The 21,885-nt window shown below is 37.7% G+C and overlaps 1 protein-coding gene across 4 annotated transcripts in view; it reads right to left on the bottom strand.

Moving 5' to 3' along the window:
* LOC106875464 (protein FAM227B) overlaps positions 1-21,885 on the bottom strand; it is a 158,998-nt gene that overhangs the window by 123,553 nt on the left and 13,560 nt on the right. For 3 of the 4 annotated variants that reach the window (XM_089349314.1, XM_089349312.1, XM_089349313.1), the window contains exons 2-3: positions 13,476-13,670; positions 4,768-4,857 (exon numbers count right to left, since the gene is read on the bottom strand). In XM_089349314.1, coding sequence (XP_089205440.1) covers positions 4,768-4,857; positions 13,476-13,664 — 279 coding nt within the window. In that variant the 5' untranslated portion in view covers positions 13,665-13,670. Of the gene's footprint in view, positions 1-4,767; positions 4,858-13,475; positions 13,671-21,885 lie in introns of those variants that run through there. The other variant, XM_089349315.1, reaches the window with a different exon arrangement.

Here is a 21,885-nt window from a genome sequence, read left to right as displayed (position 1 = left end):
TTTGTGTTTTATCTACCTTCCTACTTATTAGGATTTTGGTTTTAGCTAGGTTGACTCTAAGGCCCTTCAATTCTAGACTTTGCTTCCACACCTGAAACTTCTCCTCTAGTTCTGATAGTGACTCCGCAATTAGGGCAAGGTCATCAGCATAGAGGAGCTCCCAGGGGCAACCTGTCTTGAACTCCTCTGTGATTGCCTGGAGGACTATGGTAAATAATAGGGGGCTGAGGACGGAACCTTGGTGGACCCCTACCTCTACCCGGAATTCATTGCTGTACTCATTTCCAACCCTCACCTTACTGGCCGCATCTCTGTACATGGCTCGCACAGCTCTCACTAGCCATTCTTCTATCCCAAGTTTCCTCATTGACCACCAGATAAGGGATCGGGGGACCCTGTCAAAGGCTTTCTCCATGTCAACGAAAGCCAGGTACAGAGGTTTATCCTTGGCTAGGTATTTCTCTTGCAACTGTCTCACTAGAAATAAGGCATCAGTAGTGCTTTTACCTGGCACGAACCCAAACTGCATCTCATCTAAATTGATTCGCTCCCTAATTAGTTGGGCTATGACCCTCTCTGTAACTTTCATAACCTGATCTAACAGCTTGATGCCTCTGTAATTATTTGTATCTAAAGCGTCCCCTTTACCTTTGTAGCAGTTGACTATGATGCTGCTACACCAGTCATAGGGTATGACTCCTTCGTGTATCACCTGGTTCGTAATACGGGTGACTAGGCTATAGCCAACACTGCCAGATATTTTGAGCATCTCTGCAGTGATTCCTGATGGGCCGGGGGCTTTCCCGGTCTTCATACTCTTAATTGCTTTATCTACCCTGGTACTATCAACTCGGATAGCTGGTCCCTCTATTGGGTCGACATAAGGCAGGCTCTCTTTCTCCCATTCATTCTCTTTATTAAGCAATCTATCGTAGTGGCATCTCCAGACCTCTTTCTTTGCATCCTCATTTAATGCAAGCGTACCATCATCCATGCGAACACATTTCTCTCCTACAACATCACTATTCTCTCTCCTACACTGTCTTGCAACCCGAAATACCTCGAGTCTTTGGTCCTCACGGCGCAGAACATTGGCAAATCTTTCCTTATCTGCTTCCCCTCTGGCTAAATAAACCTGTCGCCTAGCCTCCCTTCTGGCACATTGGTACAATTCCCTGCTACCACCGTTCTTCCAGTCCTTCCAAGCTTGTTTCTTTTGTCTAATAGCCCTGTCTACCTCCTTGTTCCACCACCACGTTACTCTGGGTTGGGAGGGGACCTTACACCACCCACAAATCTGGTCGGTGGCTTTCAACAGGTTGTCCCGCAGAAATCTCCAATTGTCTTCCACGTTGTATGATGCTATATCCCCTTCTATTTCGTTAAATGCTTCAAGTAACTTGTCTCTAAGTCTCTGTCCGTTTGCAGGGTCTTTAAGCTTCCACACCCTTCTTCTCCAAGCCTGTCTAATTCTGGGCACCCATTTTGCCTTGATCCCAAAGTCGCTAACTACTAATCTATGTTGTGGGGTACATTCTTCGCCAGGGTAGGTTTTGGCATTTATAAGCCGCCCTCTTTCCCTATTTCTGGCGAGGATGTAGTCGATTTGGCTAGAGTGTCTGCCGGAGCGGTAGGTGACTAGGTGACTGGCAGGTTTCCTGAAGTTGGTATTGCAGACCATAAGATTGGTTGCATCACAGAACTCCAGCAGTCTGGTTCCCTCCTCGTTGCGGGAACCGAAGCCATAGCCTCCATGTATGCCATGGAAGCCCCCAGCACGACGTCCGACATGACCGTTGAAGTCTCCAGCCACAAAGAGAAGGTCCCTGTCACTCGTCGACGAGGTAGTTTGCAAGAGGGTGTCATAGAATTGGTCTTTCAGACCATCTGGTAGCCCAGGTTGAGGTGCATAGGCTGAGATGACAGTAGCTAATCTATGATGAAGCACTAGTCTGATCTTAAGTACTCTGTCACTTACTCTAACGACCTCGATTACCTTATCCACCCATTTCTCCGCTAGAAGTATTCCTACGCCCCCGACCCCGTCAGTGTTCCCTGCCCAGAAAATCTTGTACCTGTGTTCTTTGCCTGTGAGGAACCTTGCAGAACCTCCTCTCCATCTTACTTCCTGGATGCAGCACATATCTACGCATCTCCGTTCAAGCATCTCAACAATTTCACCAGATCTATATATATATATATATATATATATATATATACATATATATATACACAAAAGGATTGATTGATAGATACAACTGAGTGGGCAAAGAAAAATAGACACTGCCTAGTGCTTTTCTTTATTTTGATAAGCCTGATACTTATTCTATCAGTTTCTTCTTATCAAACCAGTAAGTTATGGGGATGTAAATAAACGAACAGCAGTTGTGAAGTAGTGATGAGGGAGAAACAGTGAGACAAAAACACACACATACATTTACATATATACATACATATATATACAATTGATTTCTTTCAATTTCTGTCTACAAATTCCACTCACAAGGCTTTGGTTGGTCTGTGAGGCTATAGCAGAAGACACATGCCAAGTCAACACAGTAGTGGGACTGAACTCAGGACCATATGTTTTGGAACCAAGTTTCTTACCACACAGCCACACCTGCACCAATGTATGTGTGTGTGTGTGTATGTGTGTGTGTATGAGTGTATATATGTATGCATGTATATATATGTGTACATATTATATGTACATCTATATATATACCTCTATACATATACATGTATATATCAATAGATATATACATCTATATATATACATTTGTGCAGATGTATACATATATATATATAAGTATGTATGTATGCCTGTATATATATGGGATATATACAGCCACTCCTGCACCTATATATATATATATATATCCAAACATATATATGTATGTTTGTGTATATATATATATATAATATATATATATATATATATATATATATATATACATATATATATGTGTATGCATATATATATGTATATATAAATGTGTATACATATATGTATATATATATATATATATATATATATGTATACACACATATATATATATATATGTGTATACATATATATATATATATATATATATATATATATATATATATATATATATATATATGTATACATATATATATATACATATGTATATATACATGTATACATATATATATACATATGTATATATACATGTATACATATATATATACATGTACATGTATACGTATATATATGTATACATATACATATATATATATACATTTATATATGTATACATATATATATATATATATATATATATATACATGTACATGTATACGTATATATATGTATACATATACATATATACATTTATATATGTATACATATATATATATATATATATATATATATATATATATATATATATATATATATATATATATATATACACTCCAAGAGAGTTAGGGGTTGAGGAGCCAACCCACTAAAGGATAATATCTATCCAATATACTGCTGGGAGGGTACCCAATTATTGTTACACTAGTGTTATACCAAGCGCAATAAGTGGGTGTGGGTAAAAGAGGTTTTTTTTTACCTTAAATTTATATAGCAATAAGAAAATAGAGGGGGAATATGAGGTACTCATCAACTTGCAGACACTGTATTCTGTTGATTAATGTTTATTTTATAACCAAAATGACAATAAAGACAATATACAGACACTTATGACATACCATGTCATATCCAGAATTAAGATTTCAAATTTAAAGGACATCTAGTAATTGGAGAAGGGACAAAATCTTACAGCTGTTTCGGCCTAGCATTGACATGCCTGATTCTATCTATATAGCTCCAGTACGCTTGAGTAATTAGTAGATGAAAATGATGTAATGGCGGTACATGCATGATTCACTAGCCCTCGGTAATGTATACATGCAAATGCATGTATATATGAGTTTTTATGACTCTTTATATGGTTTTTTATATACTTTTTGTATGCTTTTTGATATGCCTTATATTTATATATATATTTTTTTTTTAAATTTTATATTTGTATTTGAATTTTGCAAAATTCATGAATTGAATTTTGTAAATCTCTGAAGAGGGCTAGTGAATCATGCATGTACTCCCATTACATCATTTTCATCTACTAATTACTCCAGCGTACTGGAGCTATATAGATAGAATGGGGCATGCCAACGCTAGGCCAAAACAGCTGTAACATTTTGTCCCTTCTCCAATTGCTAGATGTCCTTTAAATTTGGAATCTCAATTGTTGATATGACATGGTATGTCATAAGCGTCTGTATATTGTCTTTTTTGTCATTTTGGTTATACAATAAACAGATTAATCAACAGAATACAGTGTCTGCAAGTTGATGAGTACCTCATATTCCCTTCCATTTTCTTATTGCTATATATATATATATATATATATATATATATATATATATATATATATATATATATATATATATATATATATATATATATACAAATATATATATATATATATATATATATTTACATGTATACATATATATATATACATATATATATATATATATATATATATATATATATATATACAAATATATATATACATGTATACATATATATATATATATATACACACATATACATAAATATACATATATATATGTACACATGCATATATATATACACACACACACACATATATATATATATACACACATATACATATATATATATAGATATATAAATAAAGAGAGAGAGAGAGAGAATAGTAAAAGGATATGGAGTGCACTTTTTAATGCTTCTTTGAGTACTTCTTCAGTCATTACATTTGGTTGTGGAGATTTCTCTTCAAAGATGAGCGGCCAGTCTTTCTATAAGTAGATTTACAGAAACCAATGTTTATTTATAAAATCAAAATTTCTTTAGTTGCATGGATATATCTGAAATGATAATATATTACTATTTCTGGGACTTTTTGGTCATACCTTGCTATTTGTTCATGGCATATCACTGAAAAAAATGTCACTGAATGAATGACACAATACTGGAATCCATCCAGTTACAAATGAAATCATTGCAGGGTTAAAAGAAAACAAGTGTTCAATCCATTATTAATGGTCCATCAATATCAGTTGACCTTATATTAAATGTGTTCCAATAGCAATCATCACATCTTTTATACCCTTTGTTTCTTCCAGGCAGTATGTATCTATAACATTATTGAATGTGTCCATTCTTGAAGAGTTGTAGGATTTGAGTTGAAGGTGGATGAACAGTAGGCTGCTATTTATAAGTGATCAACTATATAGATGCTCCATAACTATTTTATTTTGTCTGTAGTCATCATAATAATCATTTCAATGTTAGTATATATTGGACAAATCTACAGTCCAATGTCATCATCATCATTTAATGTTAGTTTTCTATGCTGGCATGGGTTTGACAGTCCATACATACTTCTCTCCCACATTTTGATCCTCTCTAACACACTATCTGGTAATCTGGAACACCTCAAGTTGCTGATCTTCAGGTCGTAAGACATTGGCAAACCTCTTCCTTTCTGTTTCCACCCTAGTTAGATAAAACTAATGCCTAGCTTCTCTTTTAGCTATCTGATATGGTTCTGTGTTACCCACATGCATCCACCCTTTCCAAGCCAATTTCTTCTGTTTTATAGCCCTGTCAACCTCTCTATTCTACTACTATGCCATCCTTGGTCTGGCAGATGCTTTGCTCCAACCACAGATTTGGTCTGTTGCCCTCAGTAGATTGTTCCATAAGAACTTCTAGTTGTCCTCTATATTGTATGTCTCCATCTCTCCCTCTTCCTCATCAACAGCTTCATTAAGAATATCTCTTGCCCATATGAAGAATCCTTGAGTTTCTATAACCTCTTTTTCCACGTTGGTTTGTGTCTCAGGATCCTTCTAGCCTGAAGTCCAAAGTCATTAACCACTAACCTATGTTGAGATGTACATTCTTCACCTGGGAAAGTTTGCATTCACAAGTGTATGCCTATTCCTATTTCCGGTGAGGATGTAGTTAATTTGGCTAGTGATCAGATGGCTGGCAGGTTTCCTGAGGTTGGTGTTGCAAACCATTAAGTTATTTGCATCACAGAACTTCAGCAGCCTCCTCATTTCTCGAACCAAATCCATAGCCTCCATGAAAACCACCAGAGTGCTTTCCAACACAGCCATTGAAGTCCCCGCACAATGAGAATGTCATTGTCTTTTGTCATCGAGGTAGTCTGCAGAAAGGAATCATAGAAACAGTCCATTTGAATATCTGCAAGTCTGATATGTGGAGTATATGCAAAGGTGACACTTTTACATTAAACAGGACTAATCTTAAGAATCCTATCACACACCCTGACTACCTCAATCACCTTATCCTCCCATTTCTCTGCCAAAAGAATACCTATGCCCTAACTAACCCATCACTGCTTTCCACTCAGAAGAATTTGGATCTATGTATTGCTTGCCAGTGAGGAGTCTTTCTGAGGTTCCCCTCCATCATACTTCTTGCACCACAGCACATGTCTACATGCCTCCACTCAAGCATTTCAACAATCTCACCAGACCTATCTTTCATTGTGCCAATGTTGATTGTAGTAGCTTTGAGCTTGTGAACTTGAGAGGGAAGTTGTAGGGGATGTTTTCAGCATTTGGAAAGATCTTTGCATTCACTTGCCTGAAGGTAGTCAGTTTAGTGTAAGCAGATGCAGGTACAGGTTGCAGCATGGATTACAATTACAATGGATTTCCTTCAGCCCTGCAAAGTCTTCATGGGTACACAGCTGCTATGGGGAGGTGGGGAGCAGATAAATTAGAAGTTCCAATATTATTATTATTATTATTGTTATTATTATTAAGGTAGCAACTAATCTTTGGCTATGTAGAAGTGGCCATGCACACCATCATCACCATTTAACATCTGCCTTCTATGCTGGCATGGATGGGACTATGATAATATATATTTCAAAATCATCATCAATATTACATATACATTAATATACATGCATATAAATAAGCACATGCACGATCAATTCATTACATGCATGTTGGGCACACAGGCTACTAATATGCATTACATGTACAAATATACTATGCACCTGTAAAAACAGTTCACAAGGTGTAAAATCATCAAGTGTAATATCTGTCTACCGATATATATATATATATATATATATATATATATATATATATATATATATATATATATATATATATTAAAAAATAGGATAAAATCTTTATAAGAAATTATCAAGTGGTCAGTGTGAAAAACATCATAAGGGAAAAATTTATTAATTTTTCCCTTTAAATATATCTTTTTATATTAAGGGCATTACTATACATAAATACCTCATGATAGGAGGGACTCTTAAAGTCAAAACTACCATAATAGACAAATTGTACCGAATGTGAGGGAATGCAATTCTCAAAGCGAGCCTTTTAAAAACAGATTCAGCTGCAGATCATATGATTTCATAATTAATGCAAAAATGCACTTTTTAATCATCAGTGCATTTAATCAAGATTGTCTTGATTATGCATGCACTGATGATTAAAGAGTGCATTTTTGGCACTAATTATGAAATCATATGATCTGCAGCTGAATCTGTTTTTAAAAGGCTCGCTTTGAGAATTGCATTCCCTCGCGTTCGGTACAATGTCTTTATTATAGTAGTTTTGACTTTAAGAGTCCCTCCTAGCGTGAGGCATTTATGTATAGTAATGCCCTTAATATATATATATATATATATATATATATATATATACATACATACACATACATACATTTAATTATGTGCATAAGTACATGGACATATTCTTCAATGAACATGTGCAGATAAACAAACATAGACAAGCATCAATATGTGCACATATACTCAGATCCCCTTCAAGAAGGTAGTAGTGAGGGGCAGGTGGGAGGGAAAATGAAATTCAATTTAGTTCACATGAATAGACGGTCCTCCATGAAGATTTCTTTGAAAAATTGAACAGGAATTTTCAACTGAAGTTAAAAGTACTTGTAGGAATGAATAGAAAGAGAGAAATATTGGATGGGGGTGAAATCAAAAATTATGATAGAAATTGGAAGTTGTATCTGTAAGAGATTATTAGATGGGAGAGAGGGAGAGAGAATTCAAGATGGAGAAATTGGGTGAGAGAGGGGGGAGATTGCAAAATTTCAACTAAATTATATCATCATCATAAATATAAGGAAGCAGCAACAATTAGGAAGATTGAAGAATAGGAATAAAATAAAATAAGCCAGTTTACTTAGCTATCTTAGTTTTGATGTGGCATGTAAACTTCCAGAAGTGAAAATAAACACCATGCGCCAATTTTCTACCATAATATCCTAGAACCAATGAGAATTCACAGGAATGTTGGGAGGAACTATCCACCATTGCAATCATGTTTTATCAGTGAGGTCCAATTTTCTGAGATCTAACTTCATCATTCCTCCTTTTTATCTTACTCTGCCAACAAGCATCATCTACTTGCATCAGCAGTGTATAAACATGAATCCCCAATGGAAAGAATTCACATGACAAAACATTCTCTTGTATTCTAGAGGAGGGGAAGAAATAAACAAGATAAAAAAGATACAAGATGGGGGCAGGGAACATAATTAAAGAAAAAGACTGAAACAAAAGAAAACAAAATACAAAATTTAAAAAAAACAACAGAAGAAAATACAATTGATGACCTTCACTATCTCACATCTAAAAGTATGTGTCATGGCTTTGACACCACAATGTTCATGTTTCCTGTCAAAGAAATACTTCAATGTTATTCTCATCCCTAGCAAGTTGGTTGTTTTTTTTTGTTTTCCTAATTACCCCTTCTAACCTGTTGACTAACTCTCCCCACTACTTTATTTTTCTCTATTGCAAATTTGTGGCTTAACCATATCGATTCTATGTTACTAGCTCTCTTCAGTATGACCTACAAGTTGTTGCTAACTCATCCAGTTGCTGTAGGTTTTCCATGCTTGAAGTGACATTTTCATCTTTCAGTACATGAATCTTCACCTATGCACCTTATCTAACCTGAAACTCTAAACACCATTTTTATACTAATGAAAATTCTAATGACCTACTGTGGTCTATCCAAATCCACATTAACACATTCAGGAAATTCAGTTGGTACCTGTTGAAGAGTTCAAAATATCTGACAGGTACCAACTCTGTGTGTGCATATGTGAATGTCTGTGTACATACGTATATACATACAAATATTTTTGTTTCTTGGCTTCCTCCATTACTTCTGGGATCACAGCTAATGTGACCTTCTTTACCCTCTTTCTAGTTGAACCTTTTGGCCTCTCTGAGGATTTTTTTTTTTTGCAATTCAGTTCAGGGCGGCTTTAGCAAAAGAGCCAGTTTTTGTTGTTATTTTACTGTAGCTGCTAATGTTACTGTTGTTGTTATTAATGGTGAAGTGGTTGTAGTGGCTATGATAGAAAAGTGTTGCTTTTGGTGGTAGTAGTGGTGCTGCTGCTGCTTCTGTTGCTGGTTGACAGAGTAGTAGTATTAGCCAGTGGCATAATGGTGTCATTGTCAGCTTCCACTATCTCTGCTACTTTGCATGAATCACTGGTAAAGGTGGAGTGGTGCAATCATTGTTGTTGTTGTTGTCGGGGAGGAGGAGGAAGAGAAGAAGAAGAAGAAGAAGAAGAAGAAGATGATGATGATGATGATGATGATGATGATGATGATGATGATGATGATGATGATTGTGAGGAAAGCAAAAGCTGGGTATGTATTCAAAAGCCACCAGCAAAAAGTCAGCCATTTGTTATTCAAGGATGACCTCAAACTTTATGGTAAAAATGAAGCCCAAGTCAGTTCCCTCGTTGATGTGGTGTATGCCTTCAGTGCTGATATCAGAATGGAGTTCGGACTGAGAAAGTGTGGTGTGTTAATCTTGAAGAGAGGCGAAATCAAATGTATGGATGGGCTAACGATACTGTTGGGGGAGGTTATGAAGCAGATACAAGAGACAGGCTATAAGTATTTCGGGATTGTGAAAATGGACAAATTGATGGAGAATGAAATGACAGAAAAATTTAAGGTCTACTTGCGCAGACTGAGACTGATCCTTAAGTCGAAATTAAATGGACGGAATAAGATTGAAGCTATCAACACCTGGGTGGTTTCACTCCTTAGATATGGAGCAGGGGTAATCACATGGACAGTAGATGAACTAAACAGCTTAGACAGAAAGACAAGGAAGTTGCTAACTAGATATGGGTCATTCCACCCAAAAAGTGACACAGACAGACTGTATGTACCAAGAAAAAGAGGAGAAGAGGACTTATTGGATGCAAACACAGCATTAGAGCAGAAGAAAATAACATAGCATGGTATGTAAAAAAAATGCCATAGAACTGCTTTTATTAGAAGTAAGAAGGTCAGGCTTGTATAGGATGAAAGGTTGCAAAGATAAAGCACTATACAAGAAATTGAAAACGAATGAAATAGAAAATAGGTGGGTAAAGAAAAAAATGCATGGTCAATTTCATAGGGATGTTGAAAATAAGACAGACAGACAAAAAAGATGGCTGTGGATGACTAAAAGTGATTTAAAACTGGAAACAGAGGCTCTAATCTGTGCTGCCCAAGAGCAAGCACTAAGATCAAACTACATAAAATACAGAATAGACAACACAGCAGAAAGTGATAAGTGCAGAATCTGTGGACAAAACGGTGAAACTGTATGGCATATTACCAGCCAATGTACACCACTAGCCCAGAAGGAATATAAGAGTTGACATGACAATATAGCCAGGCTTGTCCATTGGACACTCAGCAATAAGTATGGACTTGACAGAGCAAAAAATTGGTATGGCCACAAACCTGAAGGCATCGTCGAAAATAGAAATGCAAAGATCCTATGGGATTTTATGATTCAGTGTGACCATGAGATAGAGAATAGGAAGCCAGACATAGTCTTAATTGAGAAAGAAAACAAACTATGCTGGATCATAGATATAGCATACCCAGCTGACAACAAGGTATGCAATAAGGAAGAAAGAAAAGTCGAGGGATATGAGAGGTTAGCTTGGGAAGTTAAGCAGTTATGGTCAATGAAAAAGGCAGCAGTAGTACCAATAATTGTCAGAGCCTTGGGGACAGTGAGCAAAATGTCAAGAAGTACGTGGAACAAATAGGGGCTGAAGAAGAAGAAGAAGAAGAAGGAGGAGGAGGAGGAGGAGGAGGAGGAGGAGGAGGAGGAGAAGAAGAAGAAGAAGAAGAAGAAGAAGAAGAAGAAGAAGAAGAAGAAGATGATGATGATGATGATGATGATGATGATGATGATTATCCTTCTTACTATAGGCACAAGGTTTGAAATTTTATGGGAAGGGGCTAGTCAATTACACCACCTTTGGTATTCGATTGGTATTTATTTCATTGACTCCAAAAGGATGAAAGGCAAAGTTGACAACAGAAGTATTTCAACCCAAAATGCAAAGACAGAGAGAATGCTGTTAAGCATTTCATCTGGTGTGCGAATGATTCTGCCAGCTTTCCACCTCAATAATAATAATAATAATAATAATAATAATAATAATAATAATAACAATAATAATTTCAAATTTTGTCACAAGCCCAGCAACTACAGGGGCTGGAGCTATGTCAATTAAATCGACCCCAGGGCTCAACTGGTACTCATATTATTGAGCCTGAAAGAACAAAAGGCAAAATCAACCCCGGAAGCATTTCAACCCAGAACATAAAGATGGATGAAATGCTGCCAGCTCACCACCTTAAGAAGAAGATGAGGAGGAGGAGGGATGGGATATGCTCCCATATATGTAGCAGCTGGGTCATCTTCCTTGGATGCTCAATTTTAAGGTCTTCCTCTCAACACATTCTACAATATTGCTCTGGTATTGCAAAGTCACAAGAACTGATATGTCCATGGGATCATACCTGACCACATATTACCAAAAGTTAAATCTGCACTGACCATCTGCCCATATTGTGCCATTAAGATAACTATTAGCTAGGAGTCAACATTGTCACTGATGTCTTTCACAGTAACATCCATGTTTCTCCTTCCCAAAATATTATGGAATCAACCAGTGGATAGATGTGTCATGTACAATTTGGGCTTGTACTTTCATCCTTTTCTCTTTTTCGAACATGACACATATAATGTCCCATATAATGTCATATGCCTTCCCACACATAATTAAGGAGATCTTATCTAGAATACCAACAGGGGTTGCCTCCAAACATAGGTAAGTTAATTTCTTCCTCTTGTGTGCCTCAGTGATAAACTGTATTAGCCTATACTATGTATGAAATGCTACCAAACTTATGCTCTTTCATCAAAATGCTTAATATAAAAAGGTTTCTTTTTCTTTTTGTTTGAAAGATTGTTTGTGAAGGATAGTGTACCATCCTTCATATTCACATTTGCCATAGTGTCTGCATATGTACCATTGTTGTTGTTGACATTTCCATTCAGTATATTAAAATGTTTGTTTCCTTTTTGTTCATGATCACTATTAATATTTTGTGCGGCAATTAAGAAAGATCCTTTTTCTTTTGTTTTCTGTGTGTGAAACATGCTATTTTATATATTTTCAATTTTCTTTTTGTGGGCATGGCATGAAATATTTGAAACCATTTTTTGTATGCCTGTGATGTGAGGGAAAAAAATAAAATACAAATCTTGTCTTTTATCAACTATAGAAGAGAGCCTCCAAATTTTAGGAAGTTGTCTAAGTATTTTTGGTAAAAATCTATCTTATCTATTAAAATCTTTTTCTTTGGAGAGTGAGTTGTAAAGAACATTACTTTGTTCAAAGTAAATTATTATAACAACAATTGTATCTAATTTAAGCACAAGGACTGAAATTTGTGGGGAGGGAAATAGTCAGTTAAATCAACTCCAGTATTTGACTAGTATTTTATCAATCTCCAAAAAGATAAAAAGCAAAGTTGAACTCAGAAAGTAAAGAGCTGGAAGAAATACCACACAATATTTTTCTTGATACTCTAGTAATATTGCTAATCCACCATCTGATTAATATAATATCTGTAATAATAATGATGATTTCCAATTTAGGCACAAGGCCAACAATTCTGAAGGGAAGGGTTTAGTTAACTATATTGACCCCAATACTTGACTGGTACTTTAGTTTATTGACCTTGGGGGAATAAGAGGCAAAGTTGACCTCAGTAGGATTTAAACTCAGAATGCAAAGTGCCATAACTAAATACCAGTAAGTGGGTAGTTAATCAAACCAGTTGCAGTACTTGATAGGTACTTTATTTTATTGATCCCCAAAGAGGCAAAGTTGATCTCAGGGGTAGTTGAAACAATGTTTAGAGACCTAACAAATTGCTGCATAGTATTTTTTATCTGTATTCTACCAACTTTGTCAATCTCACAGCAGTAGCAGCAGTAGTAAGAACAACAAGAAAAGAAAGTAAGGAAAAATGTAAAGTTGCAAGATACATTACTGTACCAAACCAATTCAAAAAGTCATCAACATTATGCACATTCCGGACTCGGAGACTAACAACCCTCTGACAAAGTCTCATTTCCTTTTCCTTCTTCTTCGTTATAACTTTGCGGATATCTTCAAGACATTTCAATTGTGCTTCTAGAGTGTCTATAATCTCAATAAACTTTGTGTTGGAGTCTTTCATTGTGGTCTGGATAAAGAACAAGAGGAAAATGTTTATTTATAGTGATCAACATATATTTAAAGCTGTTCATACATACTTTATATGAATACACAACATAGAGTTCATTCTCTAACAGCTACGGACCTTATATCAAAGAGGACATAACTTGCTGGTCTTCTCCGGTTTTAAGTCAATATGTTAATGCTGATATACTGAACTTCAAAGTCCAATAATCACTGGTTTAATGTCTCTCAAAATCTCAGAGGAAGCACCTGCTTTTGTTAGACAATCTGAAATCTGTTGATGATAGCTGATCCATTCTACGCCTGTGAGGAGTTTTCAGTTTTGCAGAGCACTTCTGATAATCTGGGTAGCTGAAAAATCTCTTGAATCATAACAGCTACTAAGATACCAGCATCAGCTGCTTCTCTGGGTATAGGAGTCCATGAAACTTGTGGGCTTTTCATTACACAATCCATTTGTATTATGACCAACAAATTGGAACCATCTTGTTCATTTTATTTTCAACAAATTTGATAAAACCATCTTCCAAACTGGCATAGTTAGCATCAGAATAGCAGATCAGATTTTGATCTGAAGGTTTTCCCAAAGCTGGAAAAGATATAAAACTTACCTTAGATTTCAACCTTGATAAGGCTGTATTAACTTCAAACAGCATCCTTACTTTGGGAAGTTTTCCGGTGTTGCTCAAACATCAAACAATACATCCGGACAAATTTGTGTAGCTAATCACATCATCTAACCTGTAAGTCTTTTTAATTCAAGTTTCCCTTCTTCACTTAAACTCCTCATTTTTCTTTAGTTACCTTCCTTTCTATTGGAGATATGGATGTGTATAAATCTTGATCTATAGTAATTTTTTTCTGGCATGGATAAACATTCAATCTTAAATAATTGAATATGCCTTTTTCCTGAAATTCCTAGATCACAGAAGTGAAAGCACTACTGTGCTCATATCCTTCTCAAACAATTCATTATAAAGTCATTAACATACATCACCAGCAGTTTCCTATTTGCATCATGCCAGAGAAATAAAACAATGTCATAAACACTCACAACTAGATCAGCACTTGAGTGATCATCCTATACCATGACAGAGGTGTATCTTTCAACCCATAGATGCATCTCTTCAGTTTCCACACTTGAGATTTTGGACATATACTTGAAGATAGCTTCAAGAACATTTCTCTCTTCAAAATATCACCCTGCAGGTAATTTTAGCCAATCAGATCCATCCATTTTCTACAATGTTGTCAGTGTTATGGAAGATACAATGTTTTATATTTTTGTTACACATATAAGAAAAATCACAACTTGTTATTTGTTGAGAAAGTAATAAAAAGAATGGTACTCATCAGAAACTGAAAAAAAGAAAACAAATTAGTGGGCTTACAGATTTTGTTCTGTTTGAAAATGTAGAAAATTGTTTTATGAATTTTCTACATTGATGTAGTTTTGCATGCTAATTACAAAAATCACATTCATTTCTTTGCTGGGGTAGAGATTAATGATAAATAAAAAGTTACAAGCCTTTGAAGATTAAAATTATTGGAAATTTTTATCATCATCACTGGTCGATGCCAGTGCCACCTAACTGGCTCCTGTGCTGGTGGCACATAAAAAGCACCATTCAATCGTGGCCAATGCCAGTGCTGCCTGACTGGATCCTGTGCTGGTGTCATGTAAAAAGCACCATTCAAGCACGACCAATGCCAGTGCCACCTAATTGGCACATAAAAAGCACAATTTGAGTGTGGTCAATGCCAGTGCCTCCTGACTGGCTCCCATGCTGGTGGCACATAAAAAGCACCCACTACACTCTGGGAGTGGTTGGCATTAGGAAGAGCATCCAGCTGTAAAAACCCTGCCAGATCAGATTGGAGCCTGGTGTAGCCTCCTGGCTTGCCAGTCCTCAGTCAAACCATCCAATCCATGCCAGCATGGAAAGTGAGCATTAAACGATGATGATGATGATGATGAACATAAACAAATTAAAACGCCATGTGCTGACAATTTTATGGGGTGCATCATGCTTTTAATGTTTTTGTTTCATCAGAACTCCAAACATCTCACACATCTGTTTTTGGACACCTGTAAAAAATTGGAAAAGTCAAGAAAATAGATAGGTTTGTTCCACATCAACTGAACGAAACTAAGAAAAAAACAGACGCCTCAAAGTGTGTTCCTTATTGCTTTCTCAATTGGAAAAAGACCATTTTTGCATCAAATCATTACTTGTAATGAGAAATGGATACTCTTTGACAACAGCAAGAGAAAAGGACAGTGATTAGATGCATGAGAGTCACCTAAACACTACCCAAACCCACCACTGCACCCAAAAAAGTTAGTGGTCACTGTATGGTGGTCTGCAAAGGCAGTTATTCATTATTCATTTTTGCAACAAGGAAAAACCATAACAGCAATATCGTATTGCCAGGAAATTGATTGTATGCATGAGAATTTGAAAAAGAAGCAACCCAAACTAGTAAATAGAGATGGCTCAATTTTGCTCTATGGCAATGCATGTCCTCACACTCCAAAAGTTGTAAAACCTGAATTATGAGATTTTGCAACATCCTCCCTATTCCCCTGATATTTCTCCAACTGATTATCACTTGTTTAAGCATTTTGAGCTTTTCATAAGCAATGAAACATTCTTAATTGAAGCATTCAGACAGTTTATCAAAGCAAAAGACGAATTTTTGTTTTAAAGATGGAATATATGACAGAGAGAAACATTGGGTAAATGTCATAAATGAATATGGATCATACTTTGATTAAATAAATCAGGTCTCTAATACTTCTGAAACATTTTATTATTACCTTTCAAATACATTTCATGTGAAACAACCTAATAATTAGAATCAGGGTTAGGGTTTGTAGTACATTGCAAAACTTCACTGCAAGCATTATTTCTTTTGTTACAGTTTATTTCATTAAATATTTTCAGTTTTATTATTGATTTCCTAAAATATAACAAGTTGTGCTTTTCTTTATGCACATATCAAAAGAAAAACAAGAAAAATGGCTCCTTCAAGATAGCCTTGAAGAGAATGAATGAATCTGATTGGCTAAAATTTCTAAATTTTTTTATTATTAGTTTTTCAATAGAAAAAAAATGTGATTTTTCATAATGCAAAACAACATGTGTAGAAAATTGAGAAAGAAAGTTCAGCCTCTAAGTCAAACAGAAAAGACACTTGAAAAATCATTATCTCAGTTCAAACATAAACCTGAAAAACTTTTCAAGAGTTGAATTCCAAAAATTAAAAATGGAAGATAAGAATGAAAAACAACACACCATACACAAAGTTTTTGACACACAGGATAATTTCCAACTCCAGCCAACAAGAATGCCACATAAAAGAAGCAGCAAAATATCTCATTTCGCATGTCCACGACTTTTCATCACCTTTGTATGGTACCACTGTAATTTCCAAGATAGGCTTAGTTCAAAAATTATAACCAAATATTTGTTGAACCTAGTGATAGTCATAAGATAGCTATCACTGTCTTTTGGATTATTTGAAATTTTGAGAATGCCTTTCAGTCATCAAAATTCATTTAATTCTCTTTAAAGATTCATTAACAAAATTACTTATGGTTTAGACTTTGCTTTTGTTTATACTGGTGATTTATTAATAGCCAGTTCTTCCAAAACAGAATATGACCACTTTCAACAGCTTTTTACCAGGTTATCATACTATGGTATAGTACTTTAAATGTCTTTTCAGTATTTCATCCCTAATATTCTTAGGTCATATTATTGATAAAGATAGAATCTGACCAACAAAGGGAAAAGTGGAAGCTATTTTAATTTCCAGTACCTACATCTCTACAGAAATTGTGAAACTTTCTAGGTTTAGTAAATTTATACAGAACCAGTAAGCACCATTCATGCATGGGTTGTTTCCAGTGTCACCTGACTGGTTCCCCGTGCTGGTGGCATGTAAAAAGTACCATCCAAATGTGGTCGATGCCAGCCCCCCTCGCTCCGACTGGCTCCTGTGCCGGTAGCATGTAAAAAGTACCATCCAAACATGGCCAATGCCAGTGGCACATAAAAAGCACCCACTATACTCTCGGAGTGGTTGGCGTTAAGAAGGGCATCCAGCTGTAGAAACATTGCCAGATCAGATTAGAGCCTGGTGCAGTCTCCTGGCTTGCCAGTTCCAAGTCAAACTGTCAAACCCATGCCAGCATAGAAAATGGACGTTAAACAATGGATGATAATTTCATATTGCACTGTAGAGAAATAACTAATCCTTTTACAGAACAATTATACAACAGAAGGTAGAAAATTTTTAAAAATGCAAAAATTATACTAACAGCTTATAAACTACAGGGAGAAAAACAACTAGCTTTAGATCTCTGAATGAGATCTATGTAGTAACAGTACAGTATAGTAAAGTTTATTTGCCAACATAACATGGCAGTCCTGTTACTATGATACTACTTTTTAATCCCAAGGAAACATCTTTTCCAGCTGGTTATCGACATATGATCTGTGTCCGAGACACACTGTAAGTAAGAGAGCTTACTGCTCCCTTCTAACCATTAGCAGTACCAGCAAACCAATGGCTTCTGGGTAATTTCCTGTCTTCAGTGCTGGACAACTACCTGGCTAGAGATAGTAGCTACCTGACCTTGCTCATAGTATATACTTATCAAAGTGACTGACAGTCACTGATCTCGTAAAAAGAAAAACAACTAGTCTTAAATCTCTGAATGAGATTTATGTAGTAACAGTAGCGTGTAGTATGGTTTATTTGCCAACATAACATGGCAGTCCTCCACAGGACTATGTTACTACTTTTTAACCCCAAGGAAAACATCTTTTCCAGCTGATTATCGACATATGATCTGTGTCCGAGACACACTGTAAGTAAGAGAGCTTACTGCTCCCTTCTAAATTCTCTTTATTACGATAATAATATCTTACATAGATTGGACAATACAGGACACTACAAACATTTAAGAATTGTCATTTAGTGAGTCTTTTTAGCTTTTTTTGAAAAAAATATACGTTTAAAAATATATATATTTAAAAATTTTTCTACAAAACTTGGAATATTACCAATGGTTTACACCTAATTCCAGGGTACACCAGTCTACACCTTTGTATTTTTTCAGGAAAGTTTTAAGTAGGGCAGCTCACTCGCAACTTCCTTCCTACTTCCTTCCATCTTTCCTCATATACTCTTCTAGACAGGTGTCTTCTCTCCAGCCCTATCTTGCTTTTCAGGTGGTACCTGAAATAGTATAGCATTCCAGGGCCGGAGATGAAGGTTCTTGTCTTCATACCTTGCATTCGAGTTCTCCATGCACACTCTTTCATAACTGCGACTGTACATAGGAAACAAGCCTCACCTTCCTTAGGTAGTCCGGCGGGCGGTGCATTCTTAATCACAGACTCAGCCGATAGCTGTACTCTTCCTAGGTGCGACAGCACGTGTTCGACGTAAATTGTCATCTCCGAAAGATGGGTGCACTGAACAAGAGCGTGCAGGATGGTTTCCTTCTCCTGCCCGCATCTTGGACATTTGGGTGGCACTGAAATCCCGTGCCTGGACAATTTCTCGTGGACAGGTAAAGCATTCCTGAAACACTGCCAATTCAGGGATCTTTGGTAATTATCCAAATACCCCGCCCTGAAAGTGTTCCGAAACAGGTTGGATAGCTGGTTCTCATCGAGCCCCAGTGTCTCTCCTAGCACGTCGTCACTTTTAAACTCTACCAACCCTTTGTAAAACGCAGAGGTGGTATTCCCGCTGCCGGCCTTACCCGCCTTGTGGATTAGCTCAAGTGCCTGCCGGCATTCCTTTTGCCATTCAGTCGATTTCTGTCTTTTAATTAAACCGGGTTTAAATCCCTCTAGAGAGGCTGGTCGTGGAAAGAATTCCTCGGCGAGCAAATTCCACACCTGACCACCATCCAGGTAAGACCAGAGATGCCTTAGTCTCAGTGCATATTTGCACATCAACAACCACGGCATCCCTAGGCCACCCTTTAACGGTTCCTGACAGCACACGGAGCGCCTCACAAGCGGCTTTCCCCTCCACAAAAAGCGGAAGAGAATCCGAACCAGCTTGTTTAGCCACAAATCAGGGCAGGGGACGACGGTGAGGCGGTAGGTGATAACTGACGCAATAAACGTCTGCACCACCTCCGCCCTTCCTTTCAGGGACAGCGCCCTTCCAGACCAAGTCCGGGATAGCGCTTCTACCCTGTTCGTCACCTCGCTCCAATTTTTCTCCGTCTGGGAGTCCGGACCAAACCAAACTCCGAGCAACTTAACAGGGCCATCCGTCCAGTGTCCAACAACACTGGACGTTATCGGCTTGCTGCTCCAGGTGCCGAGCCGCAAACCTACAGACTTGTCCATGTTAACTTTTGCCCCTGCCACCGTCTCGTATCTTCTGATTGCCTCTGCTACGCGAGGTAGCTGAGTCATCTTGGATACGGTGATGGTGACGTCATCCGCATACGCCGAAACACCTTTACCACATCCGATTTCATTAGTGGTGCTTCCCAACTTCTCCAACCTCCGCAGCAATGGCTCGAGAGACAGAACATACAGAAGCGGAGACAGGGGGCACCCTTGACGGACTGAACGCCTGATCTCAAACGGCTCCGACAGGTAACCGTTCACCTGAACCGTGGATTTGATGCCACCATAAATGGCCTTGATCCAACCGCGGAAATCCGGGCCTAGCCCAGCCGCCTCAAGGACTGCCGCCAGGTACCGATGATCAACCCTATCGAAGGCCTTACTTTGATCTAAATGGACCAATGCCCCACCTTTACCGGAAACTTTCCCCACCCTGTCTAAGGTGTAGCGTAAGAGATGAAGATTGTCCTGGATCGACCTGCCAGGAATGGCACATGTTTGCGCCCCCCCGACAAGCTTATCCGCGACAGCCGTCAACCTTTTTGCTAGCACCTTGGCCAAAATCTTTAACTCTACATTCAGTAGAGTTATGGGCCTGAAATTACTGATATGGTCCCCCTTGCTCGGGTCTTTTCTGACCAGCGTCACCACTCCCCGACTCACGGAGCAGGGAATTCTCCCATTCTGTTGCCAGTTCGTGTACACGCCAGCCAGCAAGTGTCCGAACAAGTCCGGCATTGTACTATAAAACTCGTAGGGCAGACCGTCCAGTCCCGGCGACCTGTCCCGCGCGCTCTCTGCCAGTACCTCTTTGACCTCCGCAGCTGTGATCGGCCCTTCACAACGCCCCACTTCGCTTGCTGAGAGTCGCGGTCCGTCAGCCAGGACATCCCTTAAGGGCTCCCCATGGTCCAACGTCTCGTTCGTCCCAAACAACCGTGCGAAATGCTGATGAAAGGCCTTCTGCATCTCCTCCTGTCCTTCGATCCGGCGCCCCTGTTCGTCAATTAAAGACTGCACAGAAGCATTTCTGCCTCTCCGACTCTCCACATGACGGGCCCATCCGGCAACATTAATACCTTCTCTGCCTACCGCGCGTAACTTAGCCCTGACTCTACTACCTTCGTGTTTGGCTTGGAGGTGACGGAATAATACCGACCTCGCCGCCAACACTCTGGATGCAGAGCCTGATACTATGGCCTCCTCTAATTCCTTACTGCTCCCTTCTAGCCATTAGCAGTACCTGCAGATCAATGGTTTCTGGATAATTTCTTGTCTTCAGTTCTGGACAACCACCTGGCTAGAGACAGTAGCTACCTGACCTTATTCACAGTATATACTTATCAAAGTGACTGACAGTCACTGATCTCGTAAGGAGAAAAACAACTAACGCTCCCTTACTTACAGTATGACTCGAACACCAACTGAAAAAGATGTTTTCCTAGGGTTAAAAAGTAGTAACATAGTCCTATGCAGGACTGCCACATTATGTTGGCAAATAAACCTTATTACACGGTACTATTACTACATAGATCTCATTCAGAGATTTAAAACTAGTTGTTTTTCTCCTTACAAGATCAGTGACTGTCAGTCACTTCAATAAGTATATATTGTGAGTAAGGTTGGGTGGCTGCTGTCTCAAGCCAGGTGGTTGTCCAGCACTGAAGACGAGAAATTGCCCTGAAACTATTGGTCTACTGGTACTGCTAACGGCTAGGAGGGAGTAGTAAGCCCCCTTACTTACAGTATGTTTCAGACACAGATCAGGTGTTAATAACCAGCTGGAAAAGATGTTTTCCTGGAGTTAAAAAGTAGTAACATATTCCTATG

Source organism: Octopus bimaculoides, chromosome 3 (genome assembly GCF_046866305.1).
Source record: "Octopus bimaculoides isolate indiv1 chromosome 3, ASM4686630v1, whole genome shotgun sequence".
NCBI lineage: Eukaryota > Metazoa > Mollusca > Cephalopoda > Octopoda > Octopodidae > Octopus > Octopus bimaculoides.
This window is presented reverse-complemented; position numbering and strand designations above follow the sequence as displayed.